Source organism: Odocoileus virginianus, chromosome 5, assembly GCF_023699985.2.
Source record: "Odocoileus virginianus isolate 20LAN1187 ecotype Illinois chromosome 5, Ovbor_1.2, whole genome shotgun sequence".
NCBI lineage: Eukaryota > Metazoa > Chordata > Mammalia > Artiodactyla > Cervidae > Odocoileus > Odocoileus virginianus.
Genome location: NC_069678.1, coordinates 74106796 through 74134588, shown reverse-complemented (window position 1 = coordinate 74134588; position 27793 = coordinate 74106796). Strand labels below are relative to the sequence as shown.

The 27793-nt window shown below is 36.7% G+C and overlaps 1 protein-coding gene and 1 pseudogene across 3 annotated transcripts in view; one reads left to right on the top strand and one right to left on the bottom strand.

Annotated features, from left to right (window-relative positions):
* SCP2 (sterol carrier protein 2) overlaps positions 1-27793 on the top strand; it is a 179753-nt gene that overhangs the window by 49904 nt on the left and 102056 nt on the right. For all 3 annotated transcript variants that reach the window (XM_070468148.1, XM_020871474.2, XM_070468149.1), the window contains exons 9-11: positions 2021-2171; positions 3251-3398; positions 12480-12587. In XM_070468148.1, coding sequence (XP_070324249.1) covers positions 2021-2171; positions 3251-3398; positions 12480-12587 — 407 coding nt within the window. The remainder of the gene's footprint in view (positions 1-2020; positions 2172-3250; positions 3399-12479; positions 12588-27793) is intronic.
* LOC110123502 (proteasome subunit alpha type-3 pseudogene) lies at positions 23743-24566 on the bottom strand (annotated as a pseudogene).

Sequence of the window (27793 nt, the reverse complement as noted above, 5' to 3'; positions counted from 1 at the left end):
CATCAGGTGGCCAAAGTATTGGAGTTTCAGCTTCAGCATCATTCCTCCAATGAATATTCAGGACTAATTTCCTTTACAATTGACTGGTTTTATCTCCTTTCAGTCCAAGGGACTCTCAAGAGTCTTCTCCAACACCACAGCATTCAGCTTCCTTTATAGTCCTATTCTCACATCTGTACATGACTACTGGAAAAACCGTAGCTTTGACTACATGGATCTTTGTTGGCAATATGCTTTTTTTAAAATACGCTGTCTAGGTTGGTCATAGCTTTTCTTCCAAGGAGCAAGTGCCTTTTAATTTCATGGCTGCAGTCACCATCTGCAGTGATTTTGGAGCCTAAGAAAATAAAGTCTGTCACTGTTTCCATTGTCCCCCCGTCTATTTGCCATGAAGTGATGGGACTGGATGCTATGATCCTCGTTTTTTGAATGTTGAGTTTCAAGCCAGCTTTTTAACTCTCCTCTTTCACTTTCATCAAGAAGCTCTTTAGTTCCTCTTTGCTTTCTGCCATAAGGGTGGTGTTATCTACATATCTGAGGTTATTGATATTTCTCCCAGCAATCTTGATTCCAGCTTGTGCTTCTTCCAGCCCAGCATTTCTCATGATGTACTCTGCATATAAATTAAATAAGCAGAATGACAGTATACAGACTTGATGTACTCCTTTCCCAATTTGGAACCAGTGTGTTGTTACATATCCAGTTCTAACTGTTGCTTCTTGACCTGCATACAGATTTTTTCAGGAGGCAGGTCAGGTGGTCTGGTATTCCCATCTCTTATAGAATTTTCCACAGTCTGTTGTGATCCACACAGTAAATGGCTTGGCGTAGTCAATAAAGCAGAAGTAGATATTTTTCTGAAACTCTTGCTTTTTCGATGATCCAGTGGAAGTTGGCAATTTAATCTCTGGTTCCTCTGCCTTTTCTAAATCTGGCTTGAACATCTGGAATTTCATGGTTCATGTATTGTTGAAGCCTGGCTTGGAGAATCTTGAGCATTGCTTTGCTAGTGTGTGAGATGTATGCAATTATGTGGTAGTTTGGGCATTCTTTGGCATTGCCTTTCTTTGGGATTGGAATGAAAACTGTCCTTTTCCAGTTCTGTGGCCACTGCTGAGTTTTCCAAATTTGCTGGCATATTGAGTGCAGCACTTTCACAGCATCATCTTTTAGGATTGAAATAGTGCAACTGGAATTCCATCACCTCCACTATCTTTGTTCATAGTGATGCTTTCTAAGGCCCACTTGACTTCACATTCCAGGATGTCTGGCTCTAGGTGAGTGATCATACCATCATGATTATCTGGGTCATGAAAATCTTTTTTGTATAGTTCTTCTGTGTATTCTTGCCACCTCTTCTTAATATCATCTGCTTCTGTTAGGTCCATACCATTTCTGTCCTTTATTGTGCCTATCTTTGCATGAAATGTTCCCTTGGTATCTCTAATTTTCTTGAAGAGATCTCTAGTCTTTCCCATTCTATTGTTTTCCTCTATTTCTTTGCACCAATCACTGAGGAAGGCTTTCTTATCTCTCCTTAAGGAGATCACAAAAGTCTTAACCAAACCATAGATTTTCTCATATCTCCTATTCCATTGTTTCCCATTTTTTAGAAGGATTTCAAGACCGATTATTTGAGAGAGAACCAAGTTGGAGCTAGTTAGGCCTAGAGTAAAATCTTTATTGTGTTAGCTTATAAATAACCTTGTGGGCTCCTCAGAAGTCACCAAAAAATACCTTATGTGTTTGCAAAGGCAAATCTGGAATTCTTTGCAATAAGAAATTTTGGGGAGAGACCCATAGAATCTAAGCAGTGATGGGCAGCCTTTAAATTCTTGCTAGAGGTTCAGTCTTCATGTGGGAAGCATGTGTAATTTTTAACTGCAGATATTACTAGGACAGTCCAGTGACCAGCAGGCATACCCTCCCTGCCTGTCTTTCCACATTGTAAGAACTCCTAGTCTGAAGTCCTAGGATTGAAGTGAACAGGATATCAATAACTATTTTTACCTCCTCTTAGTCCCACTTCAGATGGTGCTGCCGCAGCAATTTTGGCTAGTGAAGCATTTGTACAGAAGCATGACCTGAAATCCAAAGCTGTGGAAATTTTGGCTCAAGAGATGGTGACTGATATGCCAAGCTCATTTGAAGAAAAAAGCATTATTAAAATGGTGTGTCTGAGATTCTGTTTTATTAATCAGTTGAGGGATTTCTTTTTAAAAATTTCAAGTGACATCATGTCATCAGCTCTTAAAGTTTATTTACTTGAAAAAAATTGGTCTAGAAAATGTAGTACTGTAACCCATCATTTAAGAATCTAAGAGAAAATCACTTATGAGAACATATGCACTTCTAACTAACTAGTGTTCTATTTTTAAAAATTTTGGAATGATTAAATATGCCCAGAACTCCAGTCTTATAGAATTAAAATAAAAAAACAAGGATGTTTTGAGGAACTTTTTGACCCTTCGCACTTTAAAAATTCTGACTGCAGATTGAGTACAAAATGGAGGAAGTGAAAAAAATGAGAATTCTGACCTAGAACTCTAGGTTGAATATTTGAAGATACATACATATATACATATAAAAATATGCATTAGGTACACATGTGTATGTAAATAAGCATTTGGTTTACATTAGAGTTTATAAAATGACTTTATAATAATGCTTTGGATTTTAAAATGTTTCTATAAGTTGCCCAAGATAGGGTGTGGTAGAGGTACAACTTAGGTTTTCCAATTGCAGTACATTTTCCATTGTGTCACAATTTGCTTGGAAAAGAGTTGAGTTTGCATGTTAAGGGGTGTTAAGAGCATGAATATTGGAAAAATGATGTGAATCCCATGTGATTTTCTGTTGATAAAAGATTGTTTATTTTCATGTAGAAATTCACCCATATTTTTCAGTGAATCAGAATAGTCTCTTGATAAATCTCTTCAGTCTACCACAACTCTATATTGTGGTTTGACAGAGTTTTGTAACAGCATTGTATATTTCATGAGGAATTATAAATCCTTTTTATATACCTAATTTAAAATTCTATTTATAGTACAGAATTTAATGTGTATATCCATTGTCTCTCCTGGATATTTTATTTGAGCTTTCTCTGTAATATAGAATTGACTGAGATTTCAACATTTATGGACAATCCTCAACTGTAAAGGTTATACATATGTTAATCTTTTATAATCCTGAATGAAAGTCCCAGTTTTGATACCTTTAATTTATTTGTATATGATTTTGGTTTTAGGTTGGTTTTGACATGAGTAAAGAAGCTGCCAGAAAGTGCTATGAGAAATCTGGCCTGAGACCAAGTGATATTGACGTAATAGAACTTCACGATTGCTTTTCTAGCAATGAACTTATTACTTATGAAGCACTGGGACTGTGTCCAGAAGGTAATATCTTTGATGAGATGCAGATTAACTTACTACGTTTCGTTGAGAAAATTTCACTGTCAGTATTGAAGCAAAATAATTCACTAATTGCTTTCCCTTCTATGTTGGCTCTGCCACACTGTGCTGAGTGAATGTACACTCTCTTAATGCTGGACTTTAAGACTTGTAGTCTTGGACAGTACCAAATGAGATGACAGAATATATAAATGATTTGATTTATGTCACTCAAGGGTACTTGTAATACACTGTTAAGTAAAAAAAAAGAAAAATCACTTATGTAATTATAGGTATTTCAGATGTGTTTGAACAAAGACCCACAGAAGGGAAAATGAGAAGACTAGTTGGTGGGACCTGGAGATTTTTTTCTTTTTGTTTCTAAAATGGTTGTACCATTTTCCACTACTACTAGCAAGCAATATGTGAGATTTTACTTGCTTTATGTTCTTAACAACACTTGATGTGGTCAGTTTTTAAAATTTGAACCATTCAAGAGACTATATAGTGATGTTTTTATTTTCATTTTAATTTGCTTATCCCTGATTACTAATGATGTTGAGCATCTTTTCTTGTGTTTGTTGATATACATGTATCTTTGTGAAGTGTTTGTTCAGGTCTTTTGCCCTTTGATTATTGGGTTAGTTTTCTTCTTTTTTGTGTTGTAAAATTTATACAAATGTATTTTCTGCATACAAGTAATGTGTCTGATATATGTGGACTGTGAACTTTTTCTCCCAGTCTATGGCTTGTCTATTGTTTTATTTTTTATTTTTTACTGTTCTAGGTCTTTGTTATTACGCTGGCTGCCTTTTTGTTTTATTAATGATGTCTCTTGCAGGACAAATTTTAAAAGTTTTGATTATCAGTTACATGTATTTTAACCAGTTTTTAAAGATTTATTTTTTATTGAATGATAATTGCTTTATAGAATTTTATTGTTTTCTGTCAAACATCAACATGAATCAGCCGTAGGTGTACATATATCCCCTCCCTCTTGAACCTCCCTCCCATCTCCCTCCCCATCCCGCCCCTCTAGGTTGATAGAGCCCCTGTTTGAGTTCCCTGAGACATATAGCAAATTCTCATGGGCTGTCTATTTCACATGGTAAGGTAAGTTTCCATGTTACTCTCTCCATGCATCTCACCCTCTCCTCCCCCTCCCCATGGTCAAAAATCTGTTCTCTATGTCTGTTTCTCCACTGCTGCCTTGCAAATAAATTCATTGGTACCATCTTTCTAGATTCCACATATATGCGTTAGTATAATGTTTATCTTTCTCTTTCTGAATTACTTCATTCTGTATAATAGGCTCTAGGTTCATCCACCAATTAGAACTGACTCAAATGCATTCCTTTTTATGGCTGAGTAATATTCCATTGTGTATATGTACCACAACTTCTTTATCCATTCATCTGTTGATGGACATCTAGGTTGCTTCCATGTTCTAGTTATTGTAAATAGTGCTGCGGTGAACACTGGGTACCTGTGTCCTTTTCAATTTTGATTTCCTCAGGGTATATGCCTAGGAGTGGGATTGCTGGGTCATATGGTGGTTTTATTCCTAGTTTTTAAAGGAATCTCCATATCATCTTCCAAAGTGACTGTATCAGTTTATAATCCCACCAACAGTGCAAGAGGGTTCCCTTTTCTCCACACTCTCTTTAGCATTCATGGTTTGTAGACTTTTTGATGTTGACCATTCTATCTGGTGTGAGGTGATATCCCATTGTGGTTTTGATTTGCATTTCTCAAATAATGAGCTATGTTGAGCATATTTTCATGTGTTTGTTAGCCATCTGTATGTCTTCTTTGGAGAAATGTCTATTTAGGTCTTTCCCCTACTTTTTGATTAGGTTGTTTCTTTTCCTGATATTGAGTTGTATGAGCTGCTTTTATATTTTGAAAATTAATCCTTTGTCAGTTGTTTCATTTGCTATTATTTTCTCCCATTCCAAAGGCTGTCTTTTCACCTTACTTATAGTTTCCTTTGTTGTGAAAAGCTTTTAAGTTTAAGCATGTCCCATTTGTTTACTTTTGTTTTTATTTCTGTTACTGTAGGAGGTGGGTCATAGAGGATCTTGCTTTGATTTATATTATCTTCGACAAAGGAGACACAGATATACAATGGAAAAAAGACAACCTCTTTAACAAGTGATGCTGGTAAAACTGGTCAACCACTTGTAAAAGAATGAAACTAGAACACTTTCTAATACCATACACAAAAATAAACTTAAAATGGATTAAAGATCTAAATGTAAGACCAGAAACTATAAAACTCCTAGAGGAGAACATAGGCAAAACACTCTCTGACATAAATCACAGCAGGATCCTGTATGACCCACCTCCCAGAGTATTGGAAATGAAAGCAAAAATAAACAAATGGGGCCTAATGAAACTTAAAAGCTTTTGCACAACAAAGGAAACTATAAGCAAGGTGAAAAGAGAGCCCTCAGAATGGGAGAAAATAATAGCAAATGAAACAACAGACAAAGGATTAATCTCAAATATATACAAGCAACTCCTGCAGCTCAATTCCAGAAAAATAAATGACCCAATCAAAAAATGGACCAAAGAACTAAACAGACATTTCTCCAAAGAAGACATACAGATGGCTAACAAACACATGAAAATGCTCAACATCACTCATTCTCAGAGAAATGCAAATCAAAACCACAATGAGGTACCATTACACGCCAGTCAGGATGGCTGCTATCCAAAAGTCTACAAGCAATAAATGCTGGAGAGGGTGCAGAGAAAAGGGAACCCTCTTACACTGTTGGTGGGAATGCAAACTAGTACAGCTGCTATGGAGAACAGTGTGGCTATTCCTTAAAAAACTGGAAATAGAACTGTTTTTATCCTTTCAATTTCTACAGAATCCATGGTTACTTTTTAAAATTCCTGATATTGATATTTTTTGTTCTTTCTCCTTTTTTTCCTTCATCTACCTACCTAGAGGTTTGCCACTTTTGTTGAGCTTTAGAAAGATTTGGCTTTTGATTTTGTGTTGTCTTTTTTCCCCTCTATTTCACTGATCTCTGCTTTTCATTATTTCCCTCCTTTAATTTACTTCGGGTTTGCTTTGACTTTTTTTTTTTAAAATAACACACTTCTGAACAACCAACAAATCATAGAAGAAATCAAAAAAGAAATCAAAATATGCATAGAAATGAATGAAAATGATAACACAACAACCCAAAACCTATGGGACACTGTAAAAGCAGTGCTAAGGGGAAGATTCATAGCATTACAGGCCTACCTCAAGAAACAAGAAAAAAGTCAAATAAATAACCTAACTCTACACCTAAAGCAACTAGAGGAAGAAGAAATGAAGAACCCCAGGGTTAGTAGAAGGAAAGAAATCTTAAAAATTAGGGCAGAAATAAATGCAAAAGAAACTAAAGAGACCATAGCAAAAATTAACAAAGCTAAAAGCTGGTTTTTTGAAAAAATTAACAAAATTGACAAACCATTAGCAAGACTCATTAAGAAATAAAGGGAGAAGAACCAAATTAACAAAATTAGAAATGAAAATGGAGAGATCACAACAGACAACACTGAAATACAAAGGATCATAAGAGACTACTACCAGCAGCTCTATGCCAATAAAATGGACAACTTGGAAGAAATGGACAAGTTCTTAGAGAAGTATAACTTTCCAAAACTGAACCAGGAAGAAATAGAAGATCTTAACAAAACCATCACAAGCAAGGAAATCGAAACTGTAATCAGAAATCTTCCAGCAAACAAAAGCCCAGGACCAGATGGCTTCACAGCTGAATTCTACCAAAAATTTAGAGAAGAGCTAACACCTATCTTACTCAAACTCTTCCAGAAAATTGCAGAAGAAGGTAGACTTCCAAACTCATTCTACGAGGCCACCATCACCCTAATTCCAAAACCAGACAAAGATGCCACAAAAAAAGAAAACTACAGGCCAATATCGCTGATGAACATAGATGCAAAAATCCTTAACAAAATTCTAGCAAACAGAATCCAACAACATATTAAAAAAATCATTCATCATGACCAAGTGGGCTTTATCCCAGGAATGCAAGGATTCTTTAATATCCGCAAATCAATCAATGTAATACACCACATTAACAAATTGAAAGATAAAAACCATATGATTATCTCAATAGATGCAGAAAAAGCCTTTGACAAAATTCAACATCCATTTATGATTAAAACTCTCCAGAAAGCAGGAATAGAAGGAACATACCTCAACATAATAAAAGCTATATATGACAAACCCACAGCAAGCATCACCCTCAATGGTGAAAAATTGAAAGCATTTCCCCTGAAATCAGGAACAAGACAAGGGTGCCCACTCTCACCACTACTATTCAACATAGTTTTGGAAGTTTTGGCCACAGCAATCAGGGCAGAAAAAGAAGTAAAAGGAATCCAGATAGGAAAAGAAGAAGTGAAACTCTCGCTGTTTGCAGATGACATGATCCTCTACATAGAAAACCCTAAAGACTCTACCAGAAAATTACTAGAGCTAATCAACGAATACAGTCAAGTTGCAGGATATAAAATTAACACACAGAAATCTCTTGCATTCCTATACACTAACAATGAGAAAACAGAAAGAGAAATTAAGGAAACAATACCATTCACCATTGCAACAAAAAGAATAAAATACTTAGGAGTATATCTACCTAAAGAAACAAAAGACCTATACATAGAAAACTATAAAACACTGATGAAAGAAATCAAAGAGGACACAAATAGATGGAGAAATATACCATGTTCATGGATTGGAAGAATCAATATTGTCAAAATGGCTATACTACCCAAAGTAATCTATAGATTCAATGCAATCCCTATCAAACTACCAACAGTATTTTTCACAGAACTAGAACAAATAATTTCACAATTTGTATGGAAATACAAAAAACCTCGAATAGCCAAAGTAATCCTGAGAAAGAAGAATGGAACTGGAGGAATCAATCTGCCTGACTTCAGACTCTACTACAAAGCCACAGTCATCAAGACAGTATGGTACTGGCACAAAGACAGAAATATAGATCAATGGAACAGAATAGAAAGCCCAGAGATAAGTCCACGAACCTATGGTCACCTTATCTTCGACAAAGGAGGCAAGGATATACAATGGAAAAAAGATAACCTCTTTAACAAGTGGTGCTGGGAAAACTGGTCAACCACCTGTAAAAGAATGAAACTAGAACACTTTCTAACACCATACACAAAAATAAACTCAAAATGGATTAAAGATCTAAATGTAAGACCAGAAACTATCAAACTCCTAGAGGAGAACATAGGCAAAACACTCTCCGACATAAATCACAGCAGGATCCTCTATGACCCACATCCCAGAATTTCAGAAATAAAAGCAAAAATAAACAAATGGGACCTAATGAAACTTAAAAGCTTTTGCACAACAAAGGAAACTATAAGCAAGGTGAAAAGACAGCCCTCAGATTGGGAGAAAATAATAGCAAATGAAGCAACAGACAAAGGATTAATCTCAAAAATATACAAGCAACTCCTCCAGCTCAACTCCAGAAAAATAAATGACCCAATCAAAAAATGGGCCAAAGAACTCAACAGACATTTCTCCAAGGAAGACATACAGATGGCTAACAAACACATGAAAAGATGCTCAACATCACTCATTATCAGAGAAATGCAAATCAAAACCACAATGAGGTACCATTATACGCCAGTCAGGATGGCTGCTATCCAAAAGTCTACAAGCAATAAATGCTGGAGAGGGTGTGGAGAAAAGGGAACCCTCTTACACTGTTGGTGGGAATGCAAATTAGTACAGCCACTATGGAAAACAGTGTGGAGATTTCTTAAAAAGCTGGAAATAGAACTGCCATATGACCCAGCAATCCCACTTCTGGGCATACACACCAAGGAAACCAGATCTGAAAGAGCCACATGCACCCCAATGTTCATCGCAGCACTGTTTATAATAGCCAGGACATGGAAGCAACCCAGATGCCCATCAGCAGACGAATGGATGAGGAAGCTGTGGTACATATACACCATGGAATATTACTCAGCCATTAAAAAGAATTCATTTGAATCACTTCTAATGAGATGGATGAAACTGGAGCCCATTATACAGAGCGAAGTAAGCCAGAAAGATAAAGACCATTACAGTATACTAACACATATATATGGACTTTAGAAAGATGGTAACGATAACCCTATATGCAAAACAGAAAAAGAGACTCAGATGTATGGAACAGACTTGTGGACTCTGGGAGAAGGCAAGGGTGGGATGTTTCAGGAGAACAGCATTGAAACATGTGTATTATCTAGGGTGAAACGGATAACCAGCTCAGGTTGGGTACATGAGACAAGTGCTCGGGCCTGGTGCACTGGGAAGACCCAGAGGGATCGGGTGGAGAGGGAGGTGGGAGGGGGGACTGGGATGGGGAATACATGTAAATCCATGGCTAATTCATATCAATGTATAACAAAAACTACTGTAATGATGTAAAGTAATTAGCCTCCAACTAATAAAAATTAAAAAAAAAAAAAAAGTTTCTTATGACAGAAGATTTATTTTAGATCTTTCTCCATTTCTAAAGTAGTATGTAAAACTATGTGTTTTTCTCTGAGCAGTATGTTAGCTGCATTCCACTGATATTTTAAAAAATTTATTTATTTATTTTAATTGGAGGCTAATTACAATATTGTAGCTAATTACAATATTGTAGTGTCAATGCCATACATTGACATGAATCAATCATGGGTGTACATGTGTCCCCCATCCTGAGCCCCTCCCACCTCCTTCTGCATCCCATCCCTCAGGGTCATCCCAATGCCCCAGCCCTGAGCGCCCTGTCTCATGCATTGAACCTGGACTGGCGATCCATTTCACATATGGTAATATATATGTTTCAATGCTTTTCTCTCAAACCATCTCACCCTTGCCTTCTCCCACAGAGTCCAGAAGTCTCTTCTTTACATCTGTGTCTCTTTTGCTGTCTCACATGTAGGGTCATCATTACCATCTTTCTAAATTCCACATATATACGTTAATATACTGTATTGGTGTTTTTCTTTCTGACTTACTTTACTTTGTATAATAGGCTTCAGTTTCATCCACCTCATTAGAACTGATTCAAATGCTTTCTTTTTAATAGCTGAGTAATATTCCATCGTGTATATGTACCACAGCTTTCTTATCCATTCATCTGCAGATGGACATCTAGGTTGCTTCTATGTCCTAGCAATTGTAAACAGTGCTGCAAGGAACATTGGGGTACATGTGTCTCTTTCAATTCTGGTTTCCTTGGTGTGTATGCCCAGCAGTGGGATTGCTGGGTCGTATGGCAGTTCTTTTTCCAGTTTTTTAGGGAATCTCCACACTGTCCTCTATAGTGGCTATACTAGTTTGCATTCCCACCAACAGTGTAAGAGGGTTCCCTTTTCTCTGCACCCTCTCCAGCATTTATTGTTTCTACAAAAAGTCCACAGGTTTTTAGTATCCATTGTCATTTAGTTCAAAATATTGAAAATGTCTCTTTAATGTCTAATTTTGTCCTTGACCTGTAAACTATTTAGAGGTTAGTTGTTTACTATCTAAGGATTTCGAATTTTCATAGGTATCTTCTTGCTTTCTATTGTAATTTTGTTGTAGTCAGAGATTATGCTTTATTTGGTTTTGATCCTTTCAAACTAATTGAAATTTATGGCTCAGCATATGGCTCAGTATATATTGGTGAACCTATACCCACTTGAAGAATAATGGTGATTTTGAGATTGTTAGATGTAGTGTTCTGTATATGTCAGTTAAATCAAGATGATTGATAGAACTTTTCAGATCTTCTATGTCTCCACTAATTTATTAGATGTGCTCTATCACTTGCTGAGAGAGGGGTGTTAGAATCTCATTCTATAGTTGTACTACAATTGTGGAGCTATCTTTTTTTAAATTTTATCAATTTTTGCTTTTTTTATTTTGAGGCTCTGTTATTTATGGTTTTTATGTCTTCCTGATGAATTTTTTTTTCATTATCAAGTATTCTACTTTATCTCTGGTTATATTCTTTGTCTAGAAGTCTCTTTTATCTGACTAATTTAGCCATGCCAGCCTTCTTATGCAGCAGCCAGAGAGAAAGCTGTGCAGCAGCAAAGACCCAGCACAACCAAAAATAAATACGTAAATAAATGATTGTGTGTATGTTAGTCGCTTTGTCATGTCTGACTCTTTGTGATCCCATGGACTCTGTCCTACTAGGCTCCTCTCTCCATGGAATTCTCCAGGCAAGAATACTGGAGTGGGTTGCTGTTTCCTTCTCCAGGGGAATCTTCTCAACCCAGGGATCAAACCCCGGTCTCCCGCACTGCAGGCAGATTCTTTACAGTCTGAATTACCATCAAAGGCTATTAGATGCCTCTGGTAGCATCACCACGACCATTATCATCATTATTTGGACACATTTCACCTCTCATTACCAGAAATATTATCTGGAAGAATATTTTATACTATGCATGCATTTTTGTTTACTCCTTAACTACCTGGATGAATGCCCACAGAATTGATAAGAATGTTGAGGCTGCCAAGCATGTGATGTAATTTTTTTCTTTTAAGCTTACATTATGCTTAACAGTGTTTTCAGCCATTTTATTTCATGAAAGTGCTCTTTTTTTCTCTCTCTCTCTCCCCTCTCCTGATAGTTGTTTACTAAGAATATTTATATAGCATATAATGTACAGTTGGAAATGAATACATTTTGGCAAAATTGTGAATTTTTAAACCTAGTATTATTTTAGTTATTGTATCTATTTCAGTGTTTTTCTTATGGTTCTCTGAAACTCTGTTATATTAAGAGCAATTTTGGAAGCAGAGAGCTCTTAGGAACTAATAGGAGCTTTGTTTCATGCAGGAAATGTTCTGAAAATATAAGCCTTTATTACCCAATATTTGTTACCTCACTTTTAGAAGTGCTTATGTCAATTTGATGTTAGTTTGAGCCATCAAGAAATGTTTGGTCCAAGAAATTCTTGGCTATCCATAAGTTTAAAAAAAACCTAACATATCATTTATCCCAATGTTATTTTTTACATTTATGAGTATTATTTTTCCTTTTGTAGGCCAAGGTGGAAAACTGGTTGAAAGAGGAGATAATACTTATGGAGGAAAGTGGGTCATAAATCCTAGTGGCGGATTAATTTCAAAGGGGCACCCACTTGGAGCTACAGGTAATGATACGCATAGATTTTGTAATTTTTAAATCATTTTTGGCGTAAGTGTGAATGATTTGGTCATTGATTTAAGTGAATGATTTTATTCTCTGAGTTTGGTATACAGTGTTTTAAATGATTATTTACGGTATTTTCAATTTTTGTTTAGTTCAAAAATCTTGATTAATTGTTGAGAATTTGAATTAGTTAAAACTCTTAAGTTCAACAAAAGGCATTTTTAAAAGTCTGGTTATTTTAAAATAGGTGTACAACTTAATTAACAAGATGCTTCCAAATAGAGATATTGCTAGATCTGCTAGATAGGATCATCTGAAATAAGCGCATTATTTTTGTATAGTTGCATATGTGGTTGGTGTTGTATAGAAATTTTTTTCTCTTGAGAGAACTGGTCTAAAAGTTATAAGAATTTTACTGTGGCTCTACTGCTAACTGGCCATGTGACTCTTTTGATTAATTTTCAATTGTTAATGATTAGACAGTCACTCTGACTCTTTGTTTCCTTAATTGTGAAATGAAGAAATTGTACAAAGTGGCTTCTGAAATAGCTTAGCACTAAAATTCTGAGATTTATTTTATGAAGACAGGTAAGTTTTGTATTTTTTTATATTGTCTTATGTATTAAGTAAAATTTTATAAATTATCAGAAATTCCAAAATAGAGAAGAATTAGAATTTATAGTGTATTTATTTCAGCAATTAATTTTGGTTTATTTCTATTTATCACTCAAATTAGGTAATCTTATAAACTAGTAACATGAATATACTCTAAAAATGAGTATACATAGATAGAGTGTAAGAGAGAAATAGGTAGACAGGCACATACAATTGCAATATAATGTTCCACTTACTATTTGTTTTCTGTTCTGTCCTTTGCTTCTTTTCTCTCTTTCATACTATCTTGTTATCAATTGAATATTTTTTAGTATTTTATTTTTCTCTTATATTGAATTATTTCCTTTTCTCATTTTTTTGGTGTTTGCTCTAGGATTTACACATGTATCTTTAATTTGCCATGATCTACCTTCAAATAATGTCATACAATTTCACTTATAGGAATTTTTCTAACAGTGTGTTTCCATATACCCTGATACTCTGTGCTATTATTGTCATACATTTACTTCTGAATATATTATAAAGCCCACACTATACTATTACTATTATTATTGCTTTAAATAGTTTAATATGTTTTAAATATCTTTAAAAAGTAATCTAAAAACAATGTGAATCAGTGATGTTACTAAGAGTGGCAGAATAACAACATCTGAAAATACCCTCTGTTACAAAATTACCAAGAACACTTGCAAAAATTGTCTAGATCAACTTTTTCAGATCTTTGGTAATTAACCAAAGGCTTACAACAATCTGGAGCAACAATTATTAAAAAGTCCACAGCTCTTTCTCTGTAAGAACAGCAGGCTTTGTGGCACTTTTTACTTGCTCTGATATTAGTCCTTTTCTCCAGCTCCATGGTAGCCTTGCAAACAAGAGCCTGCAGTCACGGTGAAAACTAGCAGATTACCCAGCACTGGAGAAGTCAAAATTGAGTTGAAGTTCTTTCAAAGTCCCGTACTTAGAGACTTGTCATTATTTGACCTGTCTGGAAGTTCTCTGGTAAACCATCCTCAAAAAGCTTGTCTTTGTGTAACCCAAAGAGAACCTGCCCAATGCAAACAGTATTTTCCTCAGAGTGATTTGTCAAAAACAATCAGCAACAACTGTTTAACAATGTAGTTGCTTAAGGTGTCAAAAACAGATGGAGCAAGCAACAAATTAAACATCCCCCCCCCCACCCCCGCCCCGGGCAAAAGAAAAGCTTAAAAGGAAAAGCTGGTGAATGAGTTGTCCATTTTGTTGTTGTTCCGTTGTGTCCAACTCTTTGTGACCCCATGGACTGCAGCATGCCAGGCTTCCCTGTACTTCACTATCTCTTGGAGTTTGCTCAGACTTATTTCCATTGACTCAATGATGCCATCCAACCATCTCATCTTCTGTTGCCCCCTTCTCTTCATGCCCTCAATCTTTCCCAGCATCAGGGGCTTTTCCAGTGAGTCAGCACTTGGCATCAGGTTGCCAAAATATTGGAGCCTCAGCTTCAGCATCAGTCCTTCCAACAAATATTCATGATTGATTTCCTTTATGATTGATTGGTTTGATTTCCTTACAGTCCAAGGGACTCTCAAGACTCTTCTCCAGTACCATAGTTTGAAACCATAAAGTCTTTGGTACTCAGCCTTCTTTATCATCACATTCTCACATCCATACATGATTACTGGAAAAATCATAGCTTTGACTATATGGACCTTTGTTGGCAAAGTGATGTCTCTACATTTTTTTAATTAATTTTTTTATTGAAGGATAATTGCTTTACAGAATTTTGTTGTTTTCTGTCAAACCTCAAGGCGAATCAGCCATTGGTATACATATATCCCTTCCCTATTGAACCTCCCTCCCATATCCCTCCCCATCCCACCCCTCTAGGTTGATACAGAGCCCATGTTTGAGTTTCCTGAGCCATACAGCAAATTCCCATTGGCTATCTATTTTACACATGGTAATGTAAGTTTCCATGTTACTCTTTCCATACATCTCACCCTCTTCTCCCCTCTTCCCATGTCTGTAAGTCTGTTTTCTATGTCTGTTTCTCCATTGCTGCCCTGTAAATAAATTTTTCAGTACCATTTTTCTAGATTCCGTATATGTACATCAGAATACAATATTTATCTTTCTCTTTCTGACTTGCTTCACTCTGTCTAAAGGGTTCTGGGTTCATCCACCTCATCAGAACTGACTCAAATGTGTCCCTTTCTATGGCTGAGTAATCCTCCATTGTGTATATGTACCACAGCTTCTTTATCCATCCATCTGTTGATGGACATCTAGTTTGCTTCCATGTTCTAGCTATTGTAAATAGTGCTTAAATAAACAGTGAGACACCAGACATCCTGGAATGTGAAGTCAAGTGGGCCTTAGGAAGCATCACTATGAACAAAGATAGTGGAGGTGATGGAATTCCAGTTGAGCTATTTAAATCCTGAAAGATGACACTGTGAAAGTGCTGCACTCAATATGCCAGTAAATTTGGAAAACTCAGCAGTAGCCACAGGACTGGAAAAGGTCAGTTTTTATTCCAATCCCAAAGAAAGGCAATGCCAAAGAATGCTCAAACTACCGCACAATTGCACTCATCTCACATGCTAGTAAAATAATGCTTAAAATTCTCCAAGCCAGGCTTCAGCAATATGTGAACTATGAACTTCCAGATGTTCAAGCTGGATTTAGACAAGGCAGAGGAACCAGAGATCAAATTGCCAACATTCTCTGGATCATCGAAAAAGCAAGAGAGTTCCAGAAAAACATCTATTTCTGCTTTATTGACTATGTCTAAGCCTTTGACTGTGTGGATCACAAAAACTGTGGAAAATTCTGAAAGAGATGGGAATACCAGACCACCTGACCTGCCTCTTGAGAAACCTGTATGCAGGTCAGGAAGCAACAGTTAGAACTGGACGTGGAACAACAGACTGGTTCCAAATAGGCAAAGGAGTACATAAAGGCTGTATATTGTCCCCCTGCTTATTTAACTTACATGCAGAGTACATCATGAGAAACGCTGGGCTGGATGAAGCACAAGCTGAAATCAAGGCTGCTGGGAGGAATATCAATAACCTCAGATATGCAGATGACACTACCCTTATGGCAGAAAGTAAAGAAGAACTAAAGAGCCTCTTGATGAAAGTGAAAGAGGAGAGTAAAAAAGCTGGCTTAAAACGCAGCATTGAGAAACTAAGATCATGGCATCCGGGCCCATCACTTCATGGCAAATAGATGGGGAAACAGTGGAAGCAGTGGCTGACTTTATTTTTCTGGGCTCCAAAATCACTGCAAATGGTGACTGCAGCCATGAAATTAAAAGACTCTTACTCCTTGGAAGGAAAGTTATGACCAACCTACATAGCATATTAAAAGCGGAGACATTACTTTGTCAACAAAGTTCCGTCTAGTCAAGGCTATGGTTTTTCCAGTGGTCATGTATGGATGTGAGAGTTGGACTATAAAGAAAGCTGAGCCCCGAAGAATTGATGGTTTTGAACTATAGTGTTGGAGAAGACTCTTGAGAGTCCCTTGTACTGTAAGGTGATCCAACCAGTCATCCTAAAGGAGATCAGTCCTGGGTGTTCACTGGAAGGACTGATGTTGAAGCTGAAACTCTAATACTTTGGCCACCTGATGTGAAGAGCTGACTCATTTGAAAAGACCCTGATGCTGGGAAAGATTGAGGGCAGGAGGAAAAGGGGATGACAGAGGATGAGATGGTTGGAAGGCATCACCAACTCGATGAACTTGGGTTTGGGTGGAGTCCGGGAGTTGGTAATGGACAGGGAGGCCTGGCGTGCTGCAGTTCATGGGGTCACAAAGAGTTATACACGACTGAGCGACTGAACTGACATGTGTCCTTTTCAACCCTGGTTTCCTCAGGATATATGCCTAGGAATGGGATTGCTGGGTCATATGGTGATTTTATTCCTAGTTTTTTAAGGAGTCTTCAAACTGTCTTCCATAATGACTATATTAATTTACATTCCCACCAACAGGGCAAGAGAGTTTCCTTTTCTACACACCCTCTCCAGCATTTATTGTTTGTAGACTTTTTGATGATGACCATTCTGACTGGTGTGAGGTGACATCTCATTGTGGTTTTGATTTGCACTTCTTGAATAATGAGCGGTGTTGAGCATCATTTCATGTGTTTGTTAGCCATCTGTATGTCTTCTTTGGAGAAATGTCTATTTAGGTCTTTCCCCCACTTTTTGATTAGGTTGTTTCTTTTCCTGATTTGAGTTGTATGAGCTGCTTGTATATTTTGAAAATTAATCCTTTGTCAGTTGTTTCATTTGCTATTATTTTCTCCCATTCCGAAGATTGTCTTTTCACCTTGCTTATAGTTTCCTTTGCTGTGCAAAAGCTTTTGAGTTTAAGCATGTCCCACTTGTTTACTTTTGTTTTTATTTCCATTACGGTAGGAGGTGGGTCATAGAGGATCTTGCTTTGATTTATGTCATCGGGTTTTCTGCCTATGTTTTCCTCTAAGAGTATTATAGTTTCTGTTCTTACATTTAGGTCTTTAATCCATTTTGAGTTTATCTTTGTGTATGGTGTTAGGAAGTGTTCTAATTTCATTCTTTTACATTTGGCTATCCAGTTCTCCCAGCACCATTTATTGAAGAGGCTGTCTTTGCCCCATTGTATATTCTTGCCTCCTTTGTGAAAAGTAAGGTACCCATAGGTGCATGGGTTTACTTCTGGGCTTTCTATTTTGTTCTATTGGTATACATTTCTGTTCTTGTGCCAATACCATACTGTCTTGATGACTGTAGCTTTGTAGTATAATCTGAAGTCTGGAAGGCTGATTCCTCCAGCTCCATTCTTATTTCTTAAGACTGCTTTGGCTATTTGGGGTCTTTTTTGTTTCCATATGAATTGTGAAATTTTTTGTTTTAGTTCTGTGAAAAATGCATTGGTAGTTTGATAGGGATCACATTGAATCTGTAGATTGTGTTTGGTAGTATAGTAATTTTCACAGTATTGGTTCTTCCTACCCAGGAATATGGAATATCTCTCCATCTGTTTATGTCGCCTTTGATTTCTTTCATCAGTGTCTTATAATTTTCTGTGTACATTTCTTTTGTCTCCTTAGATAATTTTATTCCTAGATATGTAATTCTTTTTGTTTCAGTGGTGAATGGGATTGATACATTAATTTCTCTCTGATTTTTCATTGTTAGTATATAGAAATGCCAGTGATTTCTGTGTATTGATTGTGTATCCTGAAACTTTGTTAAATTCACTGATTAGCTCTAGTAATTTTCTGGTACTATCTTTAGGGTTTTCTATGTACAGTGTCATGTCATCTGCAAACTGAGAGCTTTACTTCTTCTTTTCTGATCTAGATACCTTTTGTTTGTTTTTATTCTCTGATTGCTATAGCTAGGACTTCCAGAACTATGTTGAATGATAGTGGTGAAAGTGAACACCCTTGTCTTGTTCCTGATCTTAGGGGGAATGCTTTAAGTCTCACCATTGAGAATAATGTTTGCCATAGGCTTATTATATATAGCCTTTAATATGTTGAGGTAGATTCCTTCTATGCCCATTTTTTGAAGAGTTTTACCATAAATGGGTGCTGAATTTTGTCAAAGGCTTTTTCTGCATCTATTGAGATGATCATATGGTTTTCATCTTTCAATTTGTTAATATGGTGTATCACACTGATTGATTTGCATATATTGAAGAATCCTTGCATTCCTGGAATAAACTCAACTTGATCATGGTGTACGAACTTTTTGATTTGTTGCTGAATTCTGTTTGCTAAAATTTTGTTGAGGATTTTTGCATCTGTTTTCATCAGTGATATTGGCCTGTAGTTTTCTTTTTTTGTTGTCTTTGGTTTTGGTATCAGGGTGATGGTGGCCTCATAGAATGAGTTTTGAAGTGTTTCTTCCTCTGCAATTTTTTGAAAGTGTTTTAGAAGGATAGGCATTAGCTCTTCTCTAAATGTTTAATAGAATTCTCCTGTGAAGCCATCTGGTCCTGGGCTTTTGTTTTTGGGGAGATTTTTGAACACAGCTTCAATTTCCAGCCTTGTACTTGGGTTGTTCATAATTTCTGTTTTTTCCTGGTTCAGTCTTGGAAGGCTGAAGTTTTCTGAGAATCTGTCCATTTCTTCCAGGTTATCCATTTTATTGCCATATAGTTGTTCATAATACTCTCTTATAATCCTTTGTATTTCTGCATTGTCTGTTGTAACCTCTCCTTTTTCATTCGTAATTTTGTTGATTTGATTCTTCTCTTTTTTTCTTGATGAGTCTGGCTAAAGGTTTGTCAATTTTGTTTATCTTATCAAAGAACCAGCTTTTAGTATTACTTATCTTTACTATTGTTTCTTTCATTTCTTTTTCATTTATTTCTGCTCGAATCTTTATGATTTCTTTCCTTCTACTTATTTGTTGTTGTTGTTGTTCTTTTTCCAGCTGTTTTAGTTGTCAAGTTATGCTATCTATTTGATGCTTTTCTTGTTTCTTGAGGTAGGATTGTATTGCTATAAACTTCCCTCCTAGAACTGCTTTTGCTACATCCCATAGGTTTGAGTAGTTGTGTTTTCATTGTCATTTGTTTCTAGAAATTTTTTGATTTCCCTTTTAATTTCTTCAGTAACTTGTTGATTATTTAGAAACCTGTTGTTTAATCTCCATGTGTTTGTGTTTCTTATTTTTTTTCTTGAAATTGATATCTAGTCTTATAGCATTGTGGTGGGAGAAGATGCTTGATACAATTTCAATTTTGTTAACTTTACTGAGGTTTGATTTGTGACCCAAGATGTGGTCTATCCTTGAGAATGTTCCATGTGCAGTTGATAAGAAGAAGTATTCTTCTGCATTTGGATGTAATGCCCTGAAGATATCAATGAGATCCATCTCATCTAATGTATCATTTAAGACTTGTGTTTCCTTATTAATTTTCTGTTTTGATGATCTGTCCATTGGTATGAGTGGAGTGTTAAAGTCTCCTACTATTATTGTGTTACTGTCAATTTCTCCTTTTCTGTCTGTTAGTGTTTGTCTTATGTATTGAGGTGCTCCTATGTTGGGTGCATAGATATTTACAATTGTTATGTCTTCCTCTTGGATTGATCCCTTGATCGTTATGTAGTATCCTTCCTTATCTCTTGTGATCGTCTTTATTTAAGGTCTGTTTTGTCTGATATGAGGATTGCTACTTCAGCTTTCTTTTGCTTCCCATTTGCATGGAATATATTTTTCCATCCTCTCACTTTCAGTCTGTACATGTCTTGAGGTCTAAAGTGGGTTTCTTATAGACAGCATATATATAGGTCTTGTTTTTGTATACATTCAGCCAGTCTCTGTCTTTTGGTTGGAGTATTTAATCTATTTACATTTAAGAATTTAAATTATTGATATATATGTTCCTATTGCCATTTTCTTAATTGTTTGGGGTTTATTTTATAAATCATTTTTCTTCTTTTGTATTTTTTGACTATATAAGTCCATTTAACATTTGATGTAAAGCTGGTTTGGTGGTACTGCATTCTCTTAACCTTTGCTTGTGTGAAAAGCTTTTGATTTCTCCATCAGTTTTGAATGAGATCCTTGCTGGGTACAGGAATCTTGGTTGTACTTTAAATATATCCTGCCATTCCTGCCAGATCCTGCCGAGTTTCTGCTGAAAGATCAGCTGTTAGGCGTATGGGGTTTCCTTTGTATGTTACCTGTTGCTTCTCCCTTGCTGCTTTTAATATTCTTTCCTTTTGTTTAGTCTTTGTTAGTTTGATTAGTATGTGTGTTGGTGTGTTTCTCCTTGGGTTTATCCTGTATGGAACTCTTTGTGCCTCTTGGGCTTGATTGACTATTTCCTTTTCCATGCTGGGGAAATTTTCAACTATAATCTCTTCAAAAATTTTCTCATACCCTTTCTTTTTCTCTTCTTCTTCTGGGACCCCTATTATTTGAATGTTGGTGTGGTTGATATTGTCCCAGAGGTCTCTGAGACTATCCTCAATTCTTTTCATTCTTTTTACTTTTTTCTGCTCTTCAGAAGTTATTTCCACCATTTTATCTTCCAGTTCACTGATTCGTTCTTCTGCTTCAGATATTCTGCTATTGATTCCTTCTAGAGTATTTTTAATTTCAGTAATTGTGTTGTTTGTCTCTGCATGTTTATTCTTTAATTGTTCTATGTCTTTGTTAATTGATTCTTGAATTTTCTCCATTTTGCTTTCAAGGTTTTTAATCATCTTTACTATCATTCTGAATTACTTTTCAGGTAGTTTGCCTATTTCCTCTTTATTCATTTGGACTTCTATGTTTCTAGTTTGTTCCTTCATTTGTGTAGTGTTTCTCTGCCTTTTCATTATTATTATTTTTTAACTTACTGTGTTTGAGGTCTCCTTTTTGCAGTCTTCAAGGTTGAATTCTTTCTTCCTTTTGGTTTCTGCTGTCAAATTTTGGTCTAGTGGTTTGTATAAGCTTCTTCTTCTTTTTTTTTTTTCCCATTTATTTTTATTAGTTGGAGGCTAATTACTTTACAGCATTGCAGTGGTTTTTGTCATACATTGAATTAGCCATGGATTTACATGTATTCCCCATCCTGGTCCCCCCTCCCACCTCCCTCTCCACCCCATCCCTCTGGGTCCTCCCAGTGCACCAGGCCTGAGCACTTGTCTCATGCATCCAACCTGGGCTGGTGATCTGTTTCACCCTAGATATACATGTTTCGATGCTGTTCTCTTGAAACATCCCACCCCCGGGTTCTCCCATAGAGTCCACAAGTCTGTTCTATACATCTGAGTCTCTTTTTCTTTTTTTGCATGTAGGGTTATTGTTACCATCTTTCTAAATTCCATATATATGTGTTAGTATACTGTAATGGTCTTTATCTTTCTGGCTTACTTCGCTCTGTATAATGGGCTCCAGTTTCACCCATCTCATTAGAACTGATTCAAATGAATTCTTTTTAACGGCTGAGTAATATTCCATGGTGTATATGTACCACAGCTTCCTCATCCATTCATCTGCTGATGGGCATCTAGGTTGCTTCCATGTCCTGGCAATTATAAACAGTGCTGCGATGAACATTGGGGTGCACGTGTCTCTTTCAGATCTGGTTTCCTTGGTGTGTATGCCTAGAAGTGGTATTGCTGGCTCATATGGCAGTTCTATTTCCAGTTTTTTAAGAAATCTCCACACTGTTTTCCATAGCGGCTGTACTAGTTTGCATTCCCACCAACAGTGTAAGAGGGTTCCCTTTTCTCCACACCCTCTCCAGCATTTATTGCTTGTAGACTTTTGGATAGCAGCCATCCTGACTGGCGTGAAATGGTACCTCATTGTGGTTTTGATTTGCATTTCTCTGATAATGAGTGATGTTGAGCATCTTTTCATGTGTTTGTTAGCCATCTGTATGTCTTCCTTGGAGAAATGTCTGTTTAGTTCTTTGGCCCATTTTTTGATTGGGTCATTTATTTTTCTGGAGTTGAGCTGGAGGAGTTGCTTGTATATTTTTGAAATTAATCCTTTGTCTGTTGCTTCATTTGCTATTATTTTCTCCCAATCTGAGGGCTGTCTTTTCACCTTGCTTATAGTTTCCTTTGTTGTACAAAAGCTTTTAAGTTTCATTAGGTCCCATTTGTTTATTTTTGCTTTTGTTTCTAAAATTCTGGGATGTGGGTCATAGAGGATCCTGCTGTGATTTATGTCGGAGAGTGTTTTGCCTATGTTCTCTAGGAGTTTTATAGTTTCTGGTCTTACATTTAGATCTTTAATCCATTTTGAGTTTATTTTTGTGTATGGTGTTAGAAAGTGTTCTAGTTTCATTCTTTTACAGGTGGTTATAAGCTTCTTATAAGGTGAGATTTGTGCTGAATTTTTGTTTGTTTGTTTTTCCTCTTATGGGCAAGACTGAGTGAGGTAGTAATCCTGACTGCTGATGATTGGGTTCATATTTTTGTTTTGTTTGTTGTTTAGGTGAGGTGTCTAGCACAGGGTGCTATTGGTGGTTGGGTGATGCCAGATCTTGTATTACAGTAGTTTCCTTTGTGTGAGTTCTCACTATTTAATACCTTTTAGGGTCAGTTCTCTGGTAGTGTAGAGTCTTGGAGTCAGTGCTCCCACTCCAAAGTCTCAGGGCTTGATCTCTTTTCTCAGTCTCTCCACCAGCCCCCTCTGCATCCACACAACCAGCCTCTTCTTTTTTAATACACTGCCTAGATTCGTCATAGCTTTTCTTCCAAGGAACAAGTGTCTTTTGATTTCATGGCTGCTGTCACTGACTACAGTGATTTTGGAGCCCAGGAAAATAAAGTCTGTTACTGTTTTCAGTGTTGCCCCATCTATTTGCCATGAAGTGATGGAACCGGATGTATCTTAGGTTTTTGAATGTTGCGTTTTAAGCCAGTTTTTTCACTCTCCTCTTTCATCTTCATCAAGAGACTCCTTAGTTCTTCTTTGCTTTCTGCCATTAGGGTGGTGTGATCTACATATCTGAGATTATTGATATTTCACCAAGCAATCTTTTTTTTTTTCATTATAAGACAAAAATTTAATGAAAATTGGTATGTAATAATCCAAAGGGCTGAATAGTTACATGGGACTGTATTAGAAATTTAATATACAAGTAAATGTTACATGTTATCATCATCTAATTCATCTTCTTCCTTCAAAGATTCCTTGGCATATTTCTCTGCCTCTTCCCTTATATCTTTAGGAACTATTTCATGTCTTCCATTAGTTATTTCACCAACCCAGCTGAGCTCTAGTTCAAAAGCTTTATCCTTAACTTCATCGTGGACTATATAAATTATTTTTGCAACTTCTTTAACAACATCACGGCAGGTCATTTCTTTCATCTGAAGTTTTTCAATTTCTGTCTTTGCAGCCTGCCTGGCTTTGCCAATGGCACAGCCCCAATAACCATATGAAACACCTGATGGGTCAATCATGTAGAGTTGTGCACCGTCATTCACACTGTAAGACCCTAACATGAAACTGCAGCCAAAAGGTCTAACAGCACTGTAAAGTGTATACGTGTGTACATACATGGCCACTCTGTCTGCAAGATGTTTTAGTGGAATGTTATATCCAAAGTTAGATCTAAAGTTGGAAGGCTCTTCTCTTACAATGTCTGCTAAAGAACGAGAATCTGCCAACAAACCTGCTACTGCCATTCCAACATGTCGATCAACATTAAAAAGTCGTTTGTTGGAACCTTCTTCATAAAGTTTAGACAGGACTAATTTTTCTACCCCAGAGACAACGCCGTCTTTACATCTGATTCCAATAGCTGTACTACTATTTTCCACAGCCTTCATAGCATATTCAACTTGAAAAACTCTTCAATCCGGAGAGAATGTAGAAGCTGACAGATCATACCCGGTGCCGATTGAGCTCATCCTGCTAAAATCACTGGGACGCTTACAGCTTCAGGCCTAAAGTGATCCCCCAAACACCACAGCATCACCAAGCAATCTTGATTCCAGCTTATGATTCATCCAGTCTGGCATTTTACATGATGTACTCTGCATATAAATTAAATAAGCAGAGTGACAGTATACAGTCTTGATATCCTCCTTTCTCAATTTTGAACCAGTCTATTGCTCCATGCCTAGTTCTCACTGTTGCTTCTTGACCTGCATACAGGTTTCTCAGGAGGTAGGTAAAGTGATCTGGTATTCCTATCTCTTTCAGAATTTTCCACAGTTTGTTGTGATTCACATAGTCAAAGACTTTAGCATAGTCAGTGAGGCAGAAGTAGATATTTTTCTGGAATTCCTTTGCTTTTCCTGTTTTTAATGGATATTGACAATTTGATCTCTGGTTCCTCTGCCTTTTCTAAATCCAGCTTGTACATCTGGAATTTCTCAGTTCACTTACTGTTGAAGCCTAGCTTGAAGGATTTTTGAGCATTACCTTGCTAGCATGGGAAAGCTTGAAGGCAAGAGAAGGGAATGACAGAAGATGAAATGATTGGATGAATTGGTTGGATGGCATCACTGATTCAATGGACATAAGTTTGAGCAAACTCCCGGAGATAGTGAAGGACAGGGTAGCCTGGCATGATGCAGTCCATGGGGTTTCAAAGAGGTGAACACAACTGAGCAACAGAATAACAACAACATGGGAAATGAGTGCAATCATGCAGTAGTTTGAACATTCTATAGCATTGCCCCTGTTTGGGATTGAAATGAAAACTGGCCTTTTCCAGTCCTATGACCACTGCTGAGTTTTCCAAATTTGCTGGCATCTTGAGTGCAGCATTTTAACAGCATCATCTTTTAGTATTTGAAATAGCTCACCTGTAATTCTGTCACTTCCACTAGCTTTGTTCATAGTAATGCTTCCTAAGGCCCACTTGACTTCATGCTCCAGGATGTCTGGTATAGGTGAGTGATCACCCCATTGGGGTTACCTGGGTCATTAAGACACAATTCTTCTGTGTATTCTTTTCACTTCTTTTTAATATCTTCTGTTTCTGTTAAATCCATACCATTTCTGTCCTTTATTGTCCCATCTTTGCATGAAATGTTCCCTTGGTATCTCTGATTTTCTTGAAGAGATTTCTAGTCTTTCCCATTCTATTGTTTTCCTTTATTTCTTTGCCTTGTTCACTTAAGAAGGTTTTTATCTCTTTACTATAATTTGGAACATTGCATTCAGATGGGTATATCTTTCCTTTTCTCCTTTGCCTTTCACTTCTCTTCCTTTCTCAGCTATTTGTAAGGACTTCTCAGACAACTGTTTTGCTTGCTGCATTTCTTTTTCTTGGGGATGGTTTTGGTCACTGTCTCCTGTACAGTGTTGCAAATCTCTGATCCAAAGTCTTCAGGCACTTTGTCTATGAGATCTAATCCCTTGAATCTATTTGTCACTTCTACTGTATAGTCATAAAGTATTTGATTTAGGTCATACCTTAATGACCTAGTGGTTTTCCCTACTTTCTTCAATTTAAGTCTGAATTTTACAATAAGGAGCTCATGATCTGAGCCAAAGTCAGATCATATGCCTGTTGTGGGTTTAACATTTAAGAAACTGTCAAACTGATTTCCAAAGTGGTCATGCCGTTTTACCTTCCCACCAGAAATGTATGAGAGTTCTAGTTCCACTATAGCCTTGGCAACACTTGGAATGGTCAGCTTTAAAAATTTTAGCCATTCTAATCAGTATGACTTATTGGAAAAGACCCTGATGCTGGGTAAGATTGAAGGCAGGAGAGAAGGGGACAGCAGAGGAATTGGTTGGATGGCATCACTGACTCAATGGACATGAGTTTGAGCAAACTCTGGGAAATAGTGAAAGACAGGGAATCCTGGCATACTGCAGTCCATGGCGTTGCAAAGAGTCAGACACAACTGAGTGACTGAACAACAACAATCAGTATGTAGTGGCCTCTTTTTGTGACTTTAATTTGCATTTTCCTACTGGCTAATGATGTTAAACAACTTCTTATGTGCTTATTTGCCATCTGTATTATCTTCTATGGAATATCTATTCAAACTTTTTGCCCATTTTGGCTACAAAATTTATTTTTCTTTTTGTTGAATTTTAAGAGTTCTTTGTATTCCTGTGTAAAAGTTCTTTACAAAATATATGCTTTGCAAAGATTTTTCTCCCAGTCTGTGACTTTCCTTTTCATTCTCTTACTAGTGTCTTTAAAGAGCAAAAGTTTTTACTTTTGGCTAAGTCCTAAGAAATCCTTTTCTAACTCTGGATCACAAGGATCTTTTCCTATATTTTTTCCCTAAATGTTTATGCTTTCAGCCTTACATTTAGATTTGTAACCCATTTTGAGTTAATTTTTATGTATGATACAAAGTGTTGGGGGAGGAGCCAAGATGGCAGAGGAATAGGATGGGGAGACTATTTTCTCCCCTACAAATTCATCGAAAGAACAATTGAATGCAGAGCAAACTTCACAAAACAACTTCTGATCGCTAGCCGAGGACATCAGGCGCCCAGAAAAGCAGCCCATTGTCTTCGAAAGGAGTCCTCTATTACTCCTCTACTACTCCTTAATTTTCATTTTCATTTCACTATAACCTTGCAAAAAAAAAAAAAAGAGAAGCCCTATTTTTAAACCGAACTTCATGTATATTTCTAAAATTTTTTGTGTTTTTGTTTTTAATATTGTATTTTTAAGAGTCTAACCTCTACTCTAGATTTTTAATCTTTGTTTTTCAGTATGTGACATAAATTTTGGACATTTAAGAATCCAACATTCAGTTCCCATTTTAATTCAGGAGCGTGTTGATTACTCTCTCCCACTTTTGACTCTCTGTTTTCTACCTCAAAACACCTCAATTTCCTCCTTTCCCCTTCTCTTCCCAATCCAAATCTGTGAATCTTTGTTGGTGTCTGGGCTACGGAGAACACTTTGGGAACAGACAACTGTGTAGATCTGTCTCTTTCCTCTTGAGCCCCCTTTTTCTCCTCCTGCTCATCTCTATCTCCCTCCTCCCTCTCCTCTTTTTCATGTAACTCTGTGAACCTCTCTGGGTGTCCCTCACAGTGGAGAATCTTTTCACCATTAACCTAGAAGTTTTATTATCAGTGCTGTATAGTTGGAGAAGTCTTGAGACTACTGGAAGAATAAAACTGAAATCCAGAGGCAGGAGACTTAAGCCCAAAACCTGAGAAC